The following is a 19,882-nucleotide window of genomic DNA, read 5'->3' on the forward strand; positions in this document are numbered from 1 at the left end:
CCATTGGCTGGGAGTTTCTATCGGAAGGGAAACCACCTATACCCATCACAGACCCAGGTGTTTGGCATACTTATGCATGCTCTCTTTATGATGTCCCGATGCAAGCACCACCTAATATGTCCACTAAGCCCCGGCCCACCACTTGCCACTTGTTCACTAGACCGAATGTGTGGGCTGCACTCAACCGGCTTCACAACCGGAGAGCACAGGACCATGAGGGACTACGGACTGAGCATTTTGATTGTGGACAGGAGGTTTTGGCTCCAATACTAGCACAGATGTTCAACCACGCCATATGTCACGGCTTCCCACCCTCATGGAGTACCACCACCATAGTACCGATACACAAGGCGGGCGACCCCATGGATACTGGGAACTATTGCACTCTCATGATTGGCCACACGCTGGCCAAGATCTATGGATCGATACTGGAGAGGGAAATCAGCAGCCATACAAAGGCACATGGGCAGCGTGCTCTAGGGCAGGCAAGTTTCTGGAGACAGCACTCCACTCTAGACCACATCTTCACCTTGAGGGCTATCATTGAGGAGGCGAGGTGGAGACCCCAAAAAGTCTACGCTTGTTTTGTAGACTTTCAGAAGGCCTTCGACACTGTCCCACGATCCCTCATGATTAGGAAACTAGGGATATTCAGATTCCAGAGGTTCTGATCTGGGGAGTGGTGAGCCTATACGAGTCAGTAAGAGGGAGAGTTCGTGTCCCAGGTGGCCTATCAGACTGGGTTGAGAGCACGATCGGAGTAAAGTCTATCCCCTCTATCACCGACTCTCTTCGGGCTCTACATTGATGAGATTACATCTTTCATAGACCGCCTAGGAGGCGAGGGAGCACCACTAGCAGACTTGATGATACAGATCCTACTATATGCGGATGGCATAGTCCTCATATCATCTTCGACAGAGGGACTACTGAGACATCTAGATGCCCTAGAGGTGTTTAGCAGAGAGAGAGACCTGATGGTTAACCTTGGGAAGACCAAGGTCATGATTTTCAACACCTCTTACGCAGTGCTTCACCGACACAGCTTTACATACCAGAGTCAACCAGTGGAAATTGTGCAGTCCTACACATACTTGGGTGCAGTTTTCACAGGGCCAGTTTTCACAATGACCCACACAACCAGAGCACGACCCACACGAGGGCATGGTGCCCTGGCCCGACTAGAGCGACAATGCTTCCACGCGCACTTCCAAGATCCACCGACGAAGTGTTGGCTTTTCGACACTCTAGTGAGGCCGACCGCCATGTATGCGGCACCTTTTTGGGGGGGTGATATTTCAGCAACAGAATGGAAGAGATTCGAGCGGCTATAGGTGATTATGGGCTCCCTGATGATTCGGAGTAAGCCCTCAGTCCCCCATCAAATAGTATAAGCAAAGTTTGTCATGACCCCTCTCCAAGTTGATGCCATTTTTCAAACAGTGACTTTCCTCCACAGAGTTTGGGACCTACCTCGCAAGACTTCCGAGGCTGGCGCTAGAGTCCTCCATACAACTATCTGAGAGTGGGGCAACAGCATGGTTTGCACGCGTCACCGCATGGTATGCCAGTCACGGCATTCAGATGGATCGGCTTCCCCTCGCTTCAGCATAGCACAGATGCACTGCCCAAGTTGATCCCACGAGATGAGATTAACCGCATCATACGGTTAGATCTCCTCCAGCTCCACACATCTCGCACTTGGGGGGGAGCCAAGAGTTCCCCACCAACACCTAGCTCTACTATGACCACTTTCTAAGAGTATTAGAAGATCAGCTCATCATCAGACCTCAGTATCTCGAGGACAGAGGAGTCTCACACGCACTGGGATTGCCATCGGACAAATGCGGGTCTCGTCCCATCAGCTAAGGATCGAGACAAGGAGAGCTGCATGCATACCTAGAGAGCAACGGACTTGCAGGTTGTGCACGATGGGGGCAATCGAGACAGAGGAGCACTTTCTATGTGTCTGCCCAACCTACTATGAGATCCGAGGGCGCTACCACTACCTTTTTCAAGAGGGGTACGGCTTTGGCCCACTCTCACGACAAATCCACTTCCAGGGCCAGGTTTGTATTGGGATCTACCTAATGGAGATGCGACGACACGTGGAGATACTACTACGACATATCAGAGAGCAAGAGGATGGGACCACAGCACCACAGGGTACCGAGGTAGACCGAGCGCAGAGACATGTCACGGATTTCTATGCATTTGACTCAACCCCAGGGCACTCTGGAATAGAGGAGGAGGAGCTAGCCGACATGAAAGATATATGGATCACTGGAGGGAGCCGACACAGCACTGCTAGACAAGGGGCACAGAGACCGTACATGGCGCGACAGGCGACCGGAGCACACACGATCGAGGTCCGACCTAATTCAGCTCTCCTTAGGGGAAATCGACCGAGGCGAGCCATCACCCCTGACATAGCTCATTGGATCCAGAGATCGAGGAGACCACTTCTCCACCACCACAGGAGACATCCCAACAGATGCAGATACGTGAGCTCTTTGCATCTCATGAGAGAGCCATCATGGAGCCTGGATACATGGAGCCGGCTAATACACTTGGGACTCTAGCTCTGAGCACTTGATATCTTCATGCCACTTTCATGCTATTTTGCTACTTTTTTTTCTATTTTGTACTAGTATAGCATTTCAGTACTCAGCAAGGGCCTTAGTGAGCCCTTTGCCTCGGCCCATAGTGGTCTGTATGAGTTACTTGATTCCGTACTTTGTCCCATAGGCCCGCGAGGCCTCCCGCGGATGTTAATCTCTTCTCTCTCTCTCTCTCTCTCTCTCTCTCTCTCTCTCTCTCTCCCCCCCCCTACCCCTTCTCCTTCCTTCTCCCCCTCATTCTCTCTCCTTTCAACTCTTCTATCTCCCAATCTCTAATCTGCCCCTACCCCCTTTTCTACAAGTTCAGCAGTTTAGGAGCAGAGAATATACATTGTGGGTGCACATCTGCCAACACACTCGGCTGCAGATGTGTGGCATCCTCAAGGATATTTTGAAATAGTATGTCCATGGATTTGTTGAGCTCTGTATCCTCACAGAGAGCTAGGGCTGTGTAGCATGACCCATTCTCTTGGCCTAAACCCTTCCCTTGGATTGTGCTTCTTGTTTTTGGTTTTTCCCATAGGTAGGAGGGCATTGGGGATCCTTTAGCATGTGTATTGCATGAATCTCTACCCATCTATCTCCATTTTTGCATGGCTACTTTCAACATTGTCACTCTTACTTACATCATGTTATTGCTATGTAAATGACATCCTTGTTTATAGGCAAAGGCCATGGGTTTGGTGTATCTCATTAGGGCTGACATTGGCTCGTTATAACGAAACAAACTTGGGGCCTTTAGGAATAAGGGCTTCCTCAACAATATCTTTCATGGCACTTCTATTAGCACTAAGGTAAAAATATTCAACTTTCAAATGAGCTTGTATGTCCTCACTAGAGGCCATGGGCCTTGTAGCATTAGAGGTTGGTCCTAAGGTTACAATGGATAACTACATGAGTTTGTAGTCCCATGTGATTAAATCTCTCCATTATCCTTTTTATTTTATTTCCTTCTTTCTTTTTGAGGTGGGTGGACGTGCAAATTAAATGTTGGCCCATCCTCAACCCCTAGCATGATTGATGCTCTCTCTCAAACCATCTCTATTTTTTTGATGTCAACATGTTTATATATCGAGACGAATCCAAGAATTACTCATTTTTCATAAAAAGAATAGTGCAATTTCGACCCATCATCCCAATAAGGTTGGGAATGCCAATATTAGAGTAGATTATTGACAAATGATCGAGAATGGTGGAATTGGGACATGAGAAAGTTTCTATACACTATTACTTAAATGTTTCCTAATACGGGAGTTAGGGGTTAAAGCACAAACACCCTACCCCATCTTCCTGGCTGAAACAAGTATGATAGAACTAGAAGGGGAGGCATTATGTCAATTCATGGCTTCCCTCAACAAAAATGAGAGGATGGACAGCAGTAGGATACCATACAAGGCGATGCAAGCTACAAGGTGGCACAGAGAGGGAATGAAGTGGATGGAATCATGGGGTATAACACCTGCTGATATATCAAAAGAGGCATGTGAAATTAGGGAGATAGTAGCACACATTGATATGGTTAAACCCGGAGACAAAAATGCAATTCTACAAAAAGGAAATTAACTCAATGGACAGCTACGGAATGCAAAAATACCTAGGGGAAGACATATCAATATTTAAAAGACATCTAATCTACAAAATCAAAACCCATCCACATGATCTAGAGGTGGAGAGGGGCAAGTGGTCAAGACCCAGAATCCCCAAAGAAGAAGCAATCCAAAAGGGGGGGGGGAGAGAGAGAGAGAGAGAGAGAGAGAGAGATGATATGATTCTATTAAAGTCCGAGTGAGACCCTTCAGGATCTATGGGACTGGCGATCACTCTTAACTAATAGTGACTCCTTACATCCAGTGAGAGAAAAATTTACAAACTCGCTATGAAGTGAGTACTTGTTGGGCTAGCCTGTGTGCTAGCCCTCGTACCTTGTTGCGGTGTTCCAAAACCTCTTTTCAATAGCTTCCTAGCTTAGATTTAACCTTCTTTGATGTGTGCATAGGCTCTACATCTTAGGAGTACATACTGCTCATCTCTCTCTCTCTCTCTCTCTCTCTCTCTCTCTCTCTCTCTCTCTCTCTCTCTCTCTCTCTCTCTCTCTCTCTCTCTCTCTCTCTCTGAGGGCGCTACCACTGCCTTTTTCAGGAGTACGGCTTTGGCCCACTCTCACGACTGATCCACTTCCAGGACCAGGTTTGTATTCGGCTCTACCTGATGGAGATGCGACGACACAGGGAGATACTACTACGACATATCAGAGAGCAGGAGAATGGGACCACCACACCACAAGGTACCAAGGTAGACCGAGCGCAAAGACGTCACGGATTTCTATGCATTTAACTCAGCCCCAGGGCACTCTGGGATAGAGGAGGAGGAGCTAGCCAACATAAGAGATATATGGATCAATGGAGGGAGCCAACACAACACTGCCAGACGAGGGGCACAAAGACCATACACGGCACGACAGGCGACTAGAGCACACACAATCGAGGTCCGACCTAATTCAGCTCTCCTTAGGGGAGATCGATCGAGGCGAGGCATCACCGTTGACATACCTCATCGGATCCAGAGATCGAGGAGCCCACATCCTCCCCCACGGAAGACATCCCGATAGATGCAGATACGTGAGCTCTTTGCACCTCATCAGAGATGCCATCATGGAGCTGGTTCAAACACTTGGGACTGTAGCACTGAGCACTTGATATCTTCATGCCACTCTCATGCTATTTTGCTACCTTTTTTTGCTATTTTGTACTAGTATAGCATTTTAGTACTCAACGAGGGCCTTAGTGAGCCCTTTGCCCCGGCCCACAGTGGTCTGTATGAGTTACTTGATTCCGTACTTTGTCCCATAGGCCCGCGAGGTCTCCCGTGGATGTTAATATATCTTTCTTTCTTTCTTTCTTTCTCTCTCTCACACACATGCACGCATAAACAGTGCACTTTTTGCACTCACGATAGTAATCCACAAAACATTCATGATGAATAGTTTTTGCACTAATCATCATTATGCACAACAGAGGCTCTACACTGCCATGACCTCATCATGGACAAATGCCACACCCTTGACCTAATCCTAAACTGCAACTTTCCTCAGCCACACTCTCAAGATTTTTCAAGGTAAATCCTTTGTAGAAGTAAACATTGAGGGCCTTTGAGACTAAATTGTTCTATACAAAAGAATCATAAAAAATGGACTCGGAAGACCGAAAGAAGAATAGAAGTAACCCATTGCCACATAATCAGAGTCGAGCTTAACCATGATTAGTCAAATTGGATCAAACTAAACCTAGGTCATGACCCACATTAGTGAAAATGTATTAGCCCTCACCCCAAGTGGTCTTAAACCTTGATTACATAACTAGAAACAAGTACAATTACTTCTTTGATTTGCTAAACCTCTTAAAGTTCCCAACATCACTTTACAAATGTTTGGATCTCTTCACACGAGATCTTAGTCGAAAAGACACTTTCATAGGCTCCATATTTCCTCAAATCCAAAATAATCTAAGGTTCTATGTTATGCTCTAGCCGAGATAGCATGACCTCGGAAAGATCGGTGGGCATTTTCTCTTAGATGACCAACTTTTGTAATAGTTAATGTGCGTAATTGAAATGGTCAAGAGAAGTAACTGCCAAGGTCCTAGGTGAGGGTGAAATGGCATTGACTAGGTAGTTCTGAGTGCTAAGGCCTAGGTGCACCTAAATGTGCAATAATGCCAAGAGGCAAGTGGTTTTTAATGTGCCCCAAGAGAGGGGTAAAAAAGGTGCACCAAGTGGAGAGGCTAAAATGATGACATTTGGCGAGGAGAACTATCTAGGAAAATGAGGGTCTCGTGGATAAGCATGAAAAAAACAAAGGAACGAAAAAAATTGGAATATCTGTGATCCATGAGAGTTAGGCTGGGTGGAACAAAAGAAATGCCATCGCCCGTGATTTGTATCAACGAAAGGAATAGAGATTCAGGAACTAGAGATAGAGTCGTTGACCGTTGGTATCAGAGCGGAGGCTATGAAGGAGATGGAAGCGGGATCGTCGAGTGACCTTAGCGTCAAATTGACGAATTGACTGAGGGGGCAACGTGGTGACGACAAGTAATTGACCTTCGACGCACAAGGCTTCTGTTTCGTGGCTGGAACTTAGGGGTCACGCAAGGTAGCAGCTGGTGGCGGGTTGAGCGCAGAAGTGACGCAAGAAGTGAATCAACTAGTCGTGACGTGGACATTCGTCGACGAAGGCGTAGGATCGTAAATCAACGAGTTGCAGGACCTCCTCTAGTCAGCGCATATTCTACCTCGTGGGATGTTGACGGATGACTGCGTGCAGATTTAGGAGGTGGAACGTAACGAAGACTGTACGGGACGTGATCTTGAGTGATCGACGGGGTAACAAGAAAAACAAGAAGAGTCGTCATCGACATTATCTGCCAGTCTGTCGTACTTAATTGATATTACAGGTCCAGAAGGTAGCAGGTGAACCGACACGCATTAGGAGCGCTTTGGTATCTTTAACGGTGGATGAAAAGAGGACCAATCAAGATTTCGAGGAGAAATCACGGAGCCCCTTCTTTCCATACAGTTTTTTTTCATATGGTCTTGTTATTTCTACACCGAAAAAAAAGGAACGTTCAGAGTGTTTTATAACTGAGAGTTTAGGACACAGGAGAAAGAAAAAAACAGGAAAGCAAAGTAGAAAAGAAGGGTATATATATTTTTTATTTGGGTTCTAGAAAAGACTGGAAAAAAAAAAAACCATCTTCCATTGTGAAAGTATGGAGGCAGAAGGGCAGAATTCTAGGGTGAATCCTAGTGAGTCTAGAGTGCAGTCTACACAACAGATGTCACATCATGCAGCACCTACTTTGATTGGTAGGATTTCGATATTAGAAGATGCTTTACAGCAGATTATGAACCAGCAGCTTCAAGTGAATGCTGGTCAAAATGAGATAAGGGAGATGGTACAAGCCTTGTCGGCTAGACCGTCAAGAATTGATAAGGGCAAAGCTCCAGCAGAGCCAGAGCCCAGTATCCATTCATTAGAGCGCGCAAGGGTCAAAGTGCCCAATATCACTAATTATAGACCGGAGAAGTACGCTAGTCGGATGACCGAGCGCAGCTCTGATGTGATCGAGGTTTGGTTACACAAGTGGGAAGAAGCCTTTGCCATTTGTGAAATTAGATCCGATCTAAAGAAAATCCGCGAGGCCACACACCTGTTTATTGAGGCAGCGGACAAATGGTGGATAAAGCAACAGAAGGATCAAGTTGCTCCAACCACCTGGGAAGGGTTTAAAGCTGAATTTAAGAAACACTTTCTCCCACCTGATGAAGAGTCCCGAGCTTGGGATGCTTATAGAAATCTTCGTCAGAGGAGTCTGTCAGTGGCAGAGTACACCGACAAATTCAGGGAATGTGTCATGAAAATAACAGACCCTCTCCCTATGTCGGCTCAGTTAAAAGACTATATCTATGGACTGAACGACAAGATCAAAATGGAAGTTCGGGCTAAATATGTGACTACATTAGATGAATCTATTGCAGTAGCCCTGAACTATGAGGATGCTAGTGGATTTGTGCAGGTAGGGACTCAGTATGAGTACCCGAAAAAAGGGGGATTTCAGAGGAAATGGATTTCAAAGACAAGTGTCTCGCAGCCAAGTGGCCAAACCAAACAGGTGAAGCCGGTTGAGGGACCAGTAAAAACAAGTATCACCGTTGGGGTGAAAAGGAAAATAACTCCAATGGCAGCCCGGGCTTGGTCAAAGTCCTCGTTGACCCCTGAACAAAAAGAGAAAGCTAGAAAAGAAGGATTGTGCTTCGGCTGCCTTCAGCGATATCAGTGGAAGGATTGTCCACTGAATAAAGACCGCCGCACGGCTAAAATGATAATATCTGAATGCGATGTGGAAATGCAGGAGAGTCCCAATTCGGAACATATGCAGATGCAACTCGCGGGACCTTCTCAGAGGTTAGTACCTTGTTTGTTATGTGTATCTGTTGCTAAGTTAGTGACGAGTGCACCTGATAACATCCTATCTAAGCCCGCAGCAACGGGGTATACGGCCTTTAATGATACGGAGTTAACTAAAATGAAAGGGCAAGTGGCCAGTCATGATGTCATTGTGTTGTTTGACTCAGCGTCAACTCACAATGTGATTAACTCCAAGCTCGTGAAGAGGCTGAAATTAAAGACAAGTCCATCTGACTATGCGTATACGGTCAGAATGGCAGATGGAAGTTCAACTGAAGTATGGGACCAAAGGGTTACCCAGTTGGAGCTTCGGATTCAGGACTATGCTGAGAAGCTTGATTTTGAAATGACCAAGCTTGCTCATGCAGATATAGCCCTGGGTATGGCGTGGCATTCTAGTAAGAATCCAACCATTGATTGGAAAAAGCACGTATATCAATTCAAGATGAATGATGTGCTTTATGTCTTGCGAGGTGAAAAAGATATACCTCAAGGACCGTTGGTTTCCGTAATGGAAATCAGGAAAGCTCAAGTGGAGTTTTTATTCCTTTGCACAGCATCGATAGAGCCGGTGGATGATTCTTCGGCTAGCACTGATGCTACGCAAAGTGATGAGATGGCCAAGCTGGCTAATCTTATAACAGAGAAGTTCTCTGAATGCTTTAGGGATGAACTACCTTATGGGTTACCTCCAGAGCGGAAAGTTCAACATAAGATTGAACTGATCCCGGGGGCAGAACCTGTAAATAGACCTCCCTATAGAATGAGTTTTGCTGAAGAGGCGGAGGTGTGTAGACAACTGGAAGAATACCTCAAGTTGGGACAGATTCAACCAAGTTTCTCACCTTTTGCTTCGCCAATGATATTAAAGAAGAAAAAGGATGATACGTGTCGCCTCTATATAGATTACAGAGCATTGAATAATATCACTGTTAAGCACAGTTATCCGATGGCTCGGATTGATGATTTGCTAGATGCATTACATGGAGCCGTGATTTTCACCAAGATAGATCTTAAGTGTGGCTACCATCAAATCCGGATTAGAGCCGAGGATGTGCATAAAACCGCTTTCAGAAGCAGGTTTGGTCATTATGAGTTTTTGGTAATGCCCTTCGGGCTTACCAATGCTCCAGCGACATTCGTCATGCTTATGAACGATTTACTACGTCCGTGTATCGGAAAGTTCGTAGTACATTTTATTGACGATATCTTGATATTCAGTAAAAGTGTTACTGAGCATCGTGAACACTTAAGGATAGTGTTCAGTACTTTGAGAAAAGCCAGTCTTTATGTGAATAAAAAGAAAACTATATTGTGTATGGTTAGGCTTGAATATTTAGGGTTCATAATTACTCCACAGGGGGTAGAAATGGATCCAAAGAAAGTGGCTGCGATACTAACTTGGCCAATCCCTCAGAGTCTGACCGCGTTGCGATCATTCTTGGGATTTGTCCAGTTTTATAGAAGGCATATCAAAGGATATTCCGGAATAGTATCGCCATTGACTGATCTGACCTCAGATAAAGTACCTTTTATTTGGGGACAGAATCAACAAGAAAGTTTTAACACCATAAAACAAGCTGTGGTCTCAGGACCGGTGTTAAAAATAGTTGATCCCCAGAAACCGTTGTTCCTAGAAATCGATGCAAGTGGCATTGCGGTAGGAGCAGTCCTCCTTCAAGAGGGAAGGCCAGTAGCCTTTGAAAGCAAGAAGCTTTCTCCCTCTCAAAGGAATTCGCCAACTCATGAATTGGAGTTGTATGCTGTCATCCATGCTTTGAAAACATGGAGGCATTATTTGTATGGTTCAGAGTTTTATGTGGATGTAGATCATGATACTCTGAAACATTTTTGTAAACAACCTGACTTGAGGGGCCGCCAAGCTAGGTGGGCAGAGCTCATGCAGGAGTTTAATCTAACGATTCGGTACCGAAGAGGAAAAGACAATAAGGTTGCTGATGCGTTGTCTCGCATTATGCACAACCTGAGTTTCACGGCATTAGAGAGTGCTCTAATGACCGAGATAAGAGAAACTCAAAAGATGGACGAGTTTGTCTAGAGCTTATGGCCTAAAGCTCATGTGTTAAAACCCGGGGAAAATGAAAAGGATGACCTGGCATCTAGAAAAGGCCAAACTTATGCAAGATATACCATAAGGGATGGTATGCTAGTTAGAAACGGCAAGGTTGTAGTACCTAGTCAGAATGATCTCAGGCAAAGAGTCATTCGACAATGCCATGATAGCCCGTGTGCAGGACATCCAGGAGTCGAGAAGACATATGATCTCGTGAAGCGAGATTTCTTTTGGCCAAAGATGAAAAAGCATATTTATGAATATGTGACACGGTGTTTCTCGTGTCAGGTAAGTAAGACCGAGCGGGTGAAGCCACCCGAACTTTTACAGCCCTTGGAAATACCACTAAGTAGTGGGAGAGCATTTCCATGGACTTTATTGTAGGACTGCCTACGACGCAAGGAGGGTATGATTCTATCCTTGTGATGGTTGATCGTCTAACCAAGATGGCTCACTTCATTCCGACTAGAGAGTCTGTAAGTGCCCCGCAAGTGGCGGATTTGTTCATTAGACATATATTTCGTCTGCATGGAATGCCTAGATCCATAGTGTCAGACAGAGATGTCAAATTTACCAGTCATTTTTGGACAGCGGTATTTGAGACACTAAGGACTGAGTTGGGAATGAGTAGTGGGGATCATCCTGAGACGGATGGTCAGACGGAGAGAGTCAACCAGACTTTAGAGGATATGCTGAGGGCATATGTGTCATTGAGGCAACATACATGGGACAAGTGGTTGCCATTGTTGGAGTTTGCCTACAATGATAGGAAACATTCATCTACCGGGTTCAGTCCGTTTGAACTGAACTATGGTTATAGACCAGCCAATCCAACTATAGTTGGAGTACCTCAGAAAGTGCCTAATGCCGCGAACTTTGTAGTTCAGATGCGGGAGATGCTAGCACTTGCGAGAGCTAATATCCGCCAAGCTATGGATAGAGCCAAGGTGTATGCGGATGAAAATCGGTCTATAAGAGTATTTAAGGAAGGAGAAAAAGTTTTTCTCAGAGTTCCTTCGCACTCGAAGTCGTTGACTTCAGGAGAGTGTGCTAAGTTATCACCTCGATACTGTGGGCCGTGGTTAATTCTAAAGAGAATAGGCAATGTAGCCTATAAATTAGAATTGCCACAGGGGTGTAAGGTGCACCCGGTTTTTCATGTTTCGCGCTTAAAGAAATTTTTGCATACAGGTGACTCACTAATCGAAGGTGTGGTTGTTTCAGGAGATGGAGGATATTGCAAGGCGCAAGCCAACTAGAATCCTGGACCGAGGGACAATGCAAATACGAAATCGGAAGATACCCACGGTGTTGGTTGCATGGCATGGTCAGCCTCTGTCCGAAGCTACCTGGGAATCCGTATACCAGTTACAAAGAGTTCCCAGATTTCATCATCGAGGACGCTGATGCTTGAAGAGGGAAGGAATGTTATGCTCTAGCCGAGATAGCATGACCTCAGAAAGATCGGTGGGCATTTTCTCTTAGATGACCAACTTTTGTAATAGTTAATGTGCGTAATTGAAATGGTCAAGAGAAGTAACTTCCAAGGTCCTAGGTGAGGGTGAAATGGCATTGACTAGGTAGTTCTGAGTGCTAAGGCCTAGGTGCACCTAAATGTGCAATAATGCCAAGGGGCAAGTGGTTTTTAATGTGCCCCAAGAGAGGGGTAAAAAAGGTGCACCAAGTGGAGAGGCTAAAATGATGACATTTGGCGAGGAGAACTATCTAGGGAAATGAGGGTCTCGTGGATAAGCATGAAAAAAACAAAGGAACGAAAAAAATTGGAATATCTGTGATCCATGAGAGTTAGGCTGGGTGGAACAAAAGAAATGCCATCGCCCGTGATTTGTATCAACGAAAGGAATAGAGATTCAGGAACTAGAGATAGAGTCGTTGACATCCTATGGGGAAAAAAGTCCAAAAGAATAGCTTTCTAGAGCTCTACCACACAGCAGAAGACATATCTAAACTAGAGCAACATTCAAATTCACTTATAGATTAATGTGTGCACATGAATAACTCACAAGACACTCACATCTAAATAGATATTTACAGCATCCAAGAAAGCCCAAAATACGAAGTTTTTATTCCCCAAAATAGTCAATCAATTACCCACAATTGGACACACACCTGCACCTGCAGCAGTATGCTGCAATGTCTAGCTCCACGTGTGGGCTTCTGATCCGCTCCAAAACTGCCCCATTTGGAAAATAAGGTCCATTGTCCCACCTGTTAGCCCCCGTATGAGGAGAGCATAGGGCATGGTACCAATGTAGGAATTATGTTGTGAGTGCATTTGGTTTAAATTCCATGAAGACACCCACGAGAAAGGCATGTGCAGACGTAGGTGGATGAAGACATCCACGACAAAGGCATGTGGGTATAGTCCACAATTAGAGGTGGGCGGGAGCTGTGGATTAGGGCGAACCTGTGAATGTCTCATTAAAAGGTCCTCCTAGATCCTGAAAGCTAAGCCTGGCACTTTTTTTTGTCCAGAGAAAAAGGACTTCTATTTATGCTTGAATAAAACCACCATATAAGTCAGCAAAACCAACAGGTGCTGACCACGGGAAAAAGAAAAAACTGGTTGTCGCCCATATAGAAACCAGCATCTGTCTTGAGAACCCAGCACAATGCCTAGGGAATCTCTAGAACAGGGGCTAACAACCAAGGTGGCGGACTATACAACCAATGAATACCTCTCGCGGTGAGGATACGAAAAAGGCCTACAGGCCATGCCTTGCAGAAACGCTCCCACCTTTCAGCGGTCGCTCTAGAACCGGGAGTCCCGTGCTCCCAAATGGCACACAAGGTGTAAATGATGTCCTACCAAATGGTAGGACGAGTGGCCGCCGGAGTGGTCCACCGGCCTCCCTTCACCAAGCTGCAACGGGTGACCTAGATGTTCCAGGCAGTGATGCTGGAAACTGTCTCCCATACACCATCCTCTGTCAAAGGTACAGGGCGACCCAAATATTCAAAGCAATGATGCTGGAAACTATCTCCCATACACTATCCTTCGCAAAATATACAAGGCGAACGCAGTTGGGGGGAACCTGCCCCATGTGCCTTAATCCTGGCCGCAAACTAACCCTAGATCCGGAAAGTTGGAGCGATAGGGTCTATTGAGATAGCATGCCCCCCCCCCCCCCCCCCCCCCTTTTCTGTGACCCAAGTGAAGTCTTCTGCATCCACTAGGTGCTGGCCACAATCCTCAAAGCTACTAACTAAATCCTGTGTGTTGCTGCGCATCCCTAGAGACTGTGGGGAATCATCTCAATCACTCCATCTATACGGCAATGACATCTACTGTCCACCCGCATCTACTCCAACCATGGGCCAATGGGCAAGCCTCCATGATCTACCATCCAGAAGAAATAGGAAATCTTCCGTGGTCTCAAGCTGTCTAGAGTACGACCAAAAGCAGGAGATAACCTCTCTCGGGACCTCCTACTCAACCCATTGTCGCCTCAAGGGGATCTATGCTGATGCCTCCAGCAGGAGTCGGCCAATACATGTCGTATAGGAGAAACAGGGCACCTCCTCTACTCTACCTGAGTGCCCTACTCGAGCACGCCAAAACCACTCCCCTGAATCCCACTGAATGTCCCGCACAGGGCGACCCTCCCACAACCAAAGTCACTAGCGTGCTCCCTCCTTGCCCAAGCGGCCCACAATCCTAATCCGCTGCCAAGCAAGCCCATCCAAAACCTCCTCCCCGCAGTCTCTCTTTATCTCGGCTGTCAGAAGGCCTCCCACTCCCACCCTATAGTATCTACGAAGGTAAAAGCCACATGACTGCTGAAGAAACTGCACCCTGAGAGGGCTCAAACCCTCCCACCACAACTCCGGGATCGCTGCATCTATCTCTGCCGACCTGGTGCCTGCACCCCTCAAGTGAGAGAGTGCATGCTCCCAATTCTCATCCAGAGAGAGATGTCTCCAAGTCCCTCACAAGGTCACTATCGCATTGTGCCCAGCCAATATGTGTCTGCTGTTCGAGCATTCGCCCCTCTGGATCCCGTACCTCTGGGTACCCCCCAACCTCCTCCCCGCAGTCTCTCTTTATCTCGGCTGTCAGAAGGCCTCCCACTCCCACCCTATAGTATCTACGATGGTAAAAGCCACGTGACTGCTGAAGAAACTGCACCCTGAGAGGGCTCAAACCCTCCCACCACAACTCCGGGATCGCTGCATCTATCCCTGCCGACCTGGTGCCTGCACCCCTCAAGTGAGAGAGTGCATGCTCCCAATTCTCATCCAAAGAGAGATGTCTCCAAGTCCCTCACAAGGTCACTATCGCATTGTGCCCAGCCAATATGTGTGTTGTTCGAGCATTCGCCCCTCTGGATCCCGTACCTCTGGGTACCCCCCAACGAATGCCCATCCAAACTGCCCTGCCTGTGATCAGCTCCCCCTGATCAAAAACATCTGCTGCCACCGTCTGTGAGACTGAGATGCAAACCCCTGCACTCCTGCCTACTGCGAGGGACCACACCTCTCGCTCTCCCCAAATGCACTCCATTTGCCATTGTGCATGAGCTTCAAACCCACATATTGCTACACTGAACCATCTCCAACTCTTCCTCCTCAAATGTGATCATGGTTTTTGCAATGTTCACTTGCATGCTTGGAAACTCACAAAATGTAACCATCCAAATGTTTTGCCACCATTTCCATATAGCAGCCAAAAAAAGAAAGTATCCTGCAATCTAGACCCGCTTTTAGAGAGTGCATGAACGTCAAAGTTCATTCAAACGCAATTGCAGTTATGGCATTAGCACACTAAAAGCTTCATCCTCCAGTATATCATGTCTTCTTGGCATATGTTCCTGCAGCAATGGGAACCACCTTATAGCCTGCATATCGCATGCCTTTCAAGCATTAAAATCCTATTTTTTGAAGAGTAACTTTGTTCCCCTTAAATAGGCATGGGGTTCAAACCAAATTTCTCCAAATTTGTACCATTGCCAGCACTTCTAAGATGTTCCAGGCCAGTTTCTCCATCCATTTGGGACCCCCACCCCACAAATACCACCACAATCTTCCATCTGTTACTTTCAAGGTTCCCTGTTGCCAATGTAGAGAGCAAAACAGCAGGTGAAAGAAAGGGAAGAGGTCCCCATAGATGCTGGAGAATTATTCCACGTAGATGCTACAGGAGCATTCCAAAACAATAGCGAATCGGTATTCAAAATTCAGTATAGAAAATAGAACGGGTACGCATCGCATCACAAATCACGCCTTCTTTGAAAAACTTGTTTAAAACTACGCATTCAAAACCCATGTAGAAGTACTTGCTCTATCCCCAGTCAAAAAAGCAGACAAGGTCTCAAAAAGTAAATGTTTTAGTGAAATGTAGTGACCTGAGCGCCAGCCAGTAGCATGTCATTAATGACAGCCAAAGCATGTACTTGTCCCTTTGGACCGTCTAGTCCTTGTTCAAAATTACTCTGAAGATTCAAAGCCTGGAAACAGAGACCAAGGAAGGCAATGAAAAATTCAGAGTGCAGCCCAGCCACAGAGACAGAACTAAGATTCTCTTGACGTTGCATTGACGCATCTGTTCAAAAGCACAGTCCTTCGATACACAAGAAACTTGATACCTTCACTTCATTAGGAAGGCCTACGAAAAGCCAACCTGACTCCGTGAGCAGGCATCCCACATCACCTCCCATGGGCACTACATTGGTGCACTGTTATTTGCAATGCAGCCGTGTTAGCGGATCGACTAAATGGTAATAACCTTCTCTTTCTGGAAAAAAATGCACACACTATAGGAGCATCACAGTTTGAGCTGCAATTTGTATTACTCTCCGACATAAAAAAAGCATTCATGTCAATCGTGCAGGACACAAACCTGCCCTGTTTCACAATCCCATATCCGTATCGTCTCGTCCTGCCCTCCAGTGTATAATTTGTTCGCTCCTGCTGGCAGCGCAATAGCTCGCACAGCCTGCCAAAAGACAGGCAGGTGAAAAGTAGGTTTAAGGCTGCCTTCCGCATCAAAGTACCATTCCAGCGAAGCTACACGGCAGACGCATAAACAAAATATAAGTTGTAGTAGCAGGATGTAAGAACCTTCTCGTGTCCATTCAGTTGAGTCATGAAGCTGATATCCGTGGTGGTCGACACAGCGTGCAGAAAGTTGCATTGGTTTCCTCTGGCACAATGACCGCGAAGAAAAAAGGTGCACGGCTTGTCACGAACCCTGCGTCTGCCTTCTGAGTTGGCCTTCCCCGCTTTGCCTGCTCGCAACCTGCCCCAAACATTCCTTCTGGCACCTGCTCCGGCAGAACCTAAGTTTCCAGCAGCGTCTCTGTCGTCCAGCAGCACATTGGATCGCTTGTGGGAACCCCCGTTGTCCGTGCTGAAGCCAGCACCGGAAGACTGGGCGATAGCGGAGGGATCTTCGGAGTGGAGAAAGTTACAAGGGTCACGATTGCAACGGCCTTCACGCCAGAAGCTACAGACCTGCTGAGTGCGAGCTCCGGAGCGAAAGTAGCTCCGCTTATTGCCGACGCGGATGGGGCCATCCACATCCATGGAAGGAGGACCTACTGTCGGGGGGACTGCTGCTGCTGTTGCTGTTGGTTCTGCGCCAAAGTCCTTGGGAGAGGGGAAGGCAGGCAACGATCGAACGCGTTTGAAGGACATGCAGCAAAAACACGATGAAAAGATGAAGAAGACGATGAAGATGCAGCAGCAGCAGCAGCAGCAGCAAAAGTAGAGTGGAGAGGGGGAGCTACGCTTTTCAAAGGAAGGGGATGGGATGAAGAAGATGAAGATGAAGATGATGATGATGATGATGATGATGATGATGTTGATGATGATGATTTCATAACAAACAACCCTATAGGCTCCTAAGTCCCCCTCGGTTGCTTGAAAGTTAAAGGGCTAACTCAGAATTGGATTGCTCTCTCATGTTCAAAGAGCGGCTTTCCAATCCCTTTATTGAGACTATGGGGACGGCCATGTGATCAAAGATTGCCCATAGGCTAACAAGTTCAAGACAAGGATTGTAGCTATTTTTCAATCGTTAGGAGCAATGAAAGGATCATAGTAGTGGAAACACTCAATAAGACAATTGATTGAAATATCTTACTGCACTAGCAAGCTTATCAACAAGCAACATGAAGGTCAATCTTGAACCACCTCATCATATGCATCGACTTCAGGGACCGAAAAGATAAACAATAGTAGAAGAAGACACACAAGGTAGAAAATAACAATTCCATAAGGGCTTTGATGCAAGCTTGATACCTTCCTCAACAACGCCTTCTTTCCCCACTTGACAATACTTAATCCTAATTAGAAAGGTGTGTAAGGCCACCTAGTCTTGGATTTACAACAAGCAAAATGGAATGACAAGTCCCTAAAAACTAAAATACAAGGCTTTTTGAAACTCACAACCTATCCTGAAAGGCTTAGAATGTCCAAAACATGTTCTTGATAGATTATCCATAGGCAATGATCAAATATCCACAATGTTATCCTTGATTGACTCAACAAACTAGCAAGTTACTAAGCACACAGACATTGCATGGGTACCATTAAGGTAGAGTAATAAGGGCTAACCCCAAGCTATAGATGCATTTGAAGCTTTAGGTCATACATAGACGAGCTCACAAAAGAAGAATCTAAGCAATTGGGTGGTACTAGAGAGTTGAGACTAAGCCCTCTATTGTAGATGACCTCACATTGGTATCAAAGCTCAAGGGAGATGAAACCATTGCAAGAATCTATAGTGGGGATGTGCTGTAAGATGAAGTTAATGGAAGCATCAATTTTCTAAAGTTCCTTAACCTTATGGCTCACAAAATGAAAGATTGTATTTTTTTGGAGGATTCATCCTTAAACCAAGCTTCAAGCAGAGTTTTCCTACCTGTCACTTTTCAAATTAGTCCTTAGAAGGGAGGAGCTAACAAAATAGCTATAGCTTAAAGTCCTAGGCAATCTCTTGGACAAGCCGTTAAAATGTCTTATTGACTTTAAGCTTCCTAATATCTGACATAGTAGATTCAACAATCAAAGAAATGGAAAAAACAACAATTTTTTTCTCCAAGCATCACTCAAATGTTCATGGGATGGCTTTTTTATTATAGGCTTTATGGACAATGGTTTCCTGCTTCGTTTGAACGTCTTCTATTTGGGATAGTATTCTCCAAGGATATGAGGCTAAGAAAAATTTGCGAGTTGAGCTATAATCACTTTGCCTCATTGTTGGTAACCATGACTTGCATAGACAAAGCACAAATCTTTCAAAAAGGTAGTGCCACATCATAACAAAGTTGAAGGGCTTGGTAAAACAAGCCATGTAATAGATCCCTTTTTACCTCTTTCCCTTTCCTTCCCTTTCCTTTGTAAAAACAACGATCCATTCTTTCCCAATCTCCTCTCTTCCAAAGCAAAGATCCATCACACAAGAATTCAAAAGATAACCTCGAAGATCAGCATCAAAAGGAGTAGAACAAGAGGATTGATTTTGGTAAGCGGGATCAAAGGACAAGTTCATATCTCAAAAGCGGAAAAGTTGAACTTTGAATTTGAATTTAAAGACCCCGAACAAATAATTGGGCAATTAACCAAATAGGGACAGCATTGTCCTTCTAAATAAAGGTTTTGCTTTACATATTTATGAAGGTCGATTACTTATTCTTTGAAGCTCCTTAGTGCCTTATAACCGGAGGACTACTTTGTCTACAATTTACTTGCATATTGGGCTAAAGAGTTTTTGCCCATCTTGCAACTATCCAAAGCTTCCCTTGCCTTATCAAGGTCATTTTGAAGGTAAAATTTCATTTAAAAATACTTGTTCAAATGCAAATTAATACTTTAGGATCCTGTTAGTCACTCTAAGACCCATCTACCATTTATATGTGTGATTGCCAAGGGAAAATTTGGCTTCCATAACTTGAGTTTGAAGAGGTGTATTTCTAAGTCTATCGAGATCTTGCCATTTTTGTAAGAGTGTAATAATGACATCCTTATTTCTCTCTTTTTCTTCCTCATTGCAAATTGGTGGTTTTAGGTTTGTCAAGACATTTGAGGTTTCTCTAAGTTCAAAGGTAGCTACTTCAAATTAACATGGAGGAGTTGGTGATATACCTCTAAGAGTTACAAATTGAGAACCAGAAAACTTTAAAACTATTTCAATTAGAGTTTTTAATGTATCATTGATCAACTCTAGCCGAGTTTCTATATCAAGAGTGCGGTGTCTAA

At 45.4% G+C, this 19,882-nt stretch overlaps 1 protein-coding gene across 1 annotated transcript in view; it reads right to left on the reverse strand.

Moving 5' to 3' along the window:
• LOC147883722 (zinc finger CCCH domain-containing protein 17-like) overlaps nucleotides 1-17,457 on the reverse strand; it is a 35,571-nt gene extending 18,114 nt beyond the window's left edge. Inside the window, exons 1-4 of the mRNA XM_087398479.1 lie at nucleotides 16,742-17,457; nucleotides 16,521-16,616; nucleotides 16,267-16,356; nucleotides 16,027-16,128 (exon numbers count right to left, since the gene is read on the reverse strand). Of these exons, the coding sequence (XP_087254605.1) occupies nucleotides 16,027-16,128; nucleotides 16,267-16,356; nucleotides 16,521-16,616; nucleotides 16,742-17,317 (864 nt within the window). The 5' untranslated portion in view covers nucleotides 17,318-17,457. The remainder of the gene's footprint in view (nucleotides 1-16,026; nucleotides 16,129-16,266; nucleotides 16,357-16,520; nucleotides 16,617-16,741) is intronic.
• Nucleotides 17,458-19,882: the final 2,425 nt, after the last annotated feature.

The sequence above is a fragment of the Dipteris shenzhenensis genome, chromosome 27, assembly GCF_047967505.1.
Source record: "Dipteris shenzhenensis isolate YYH24624 ecotype China chromosome 27, Dip_SZ_1.0, whole genome shotgun sequence".
Classification (NCBI taxonomy): domain Eukaryota; kingdom Viridiplantae; phylum Streptophyta; class Polypodiopsida; order Gleicheniales; family Dipteridaceae; genus Dipteris; species Dipteris shenzhenensis.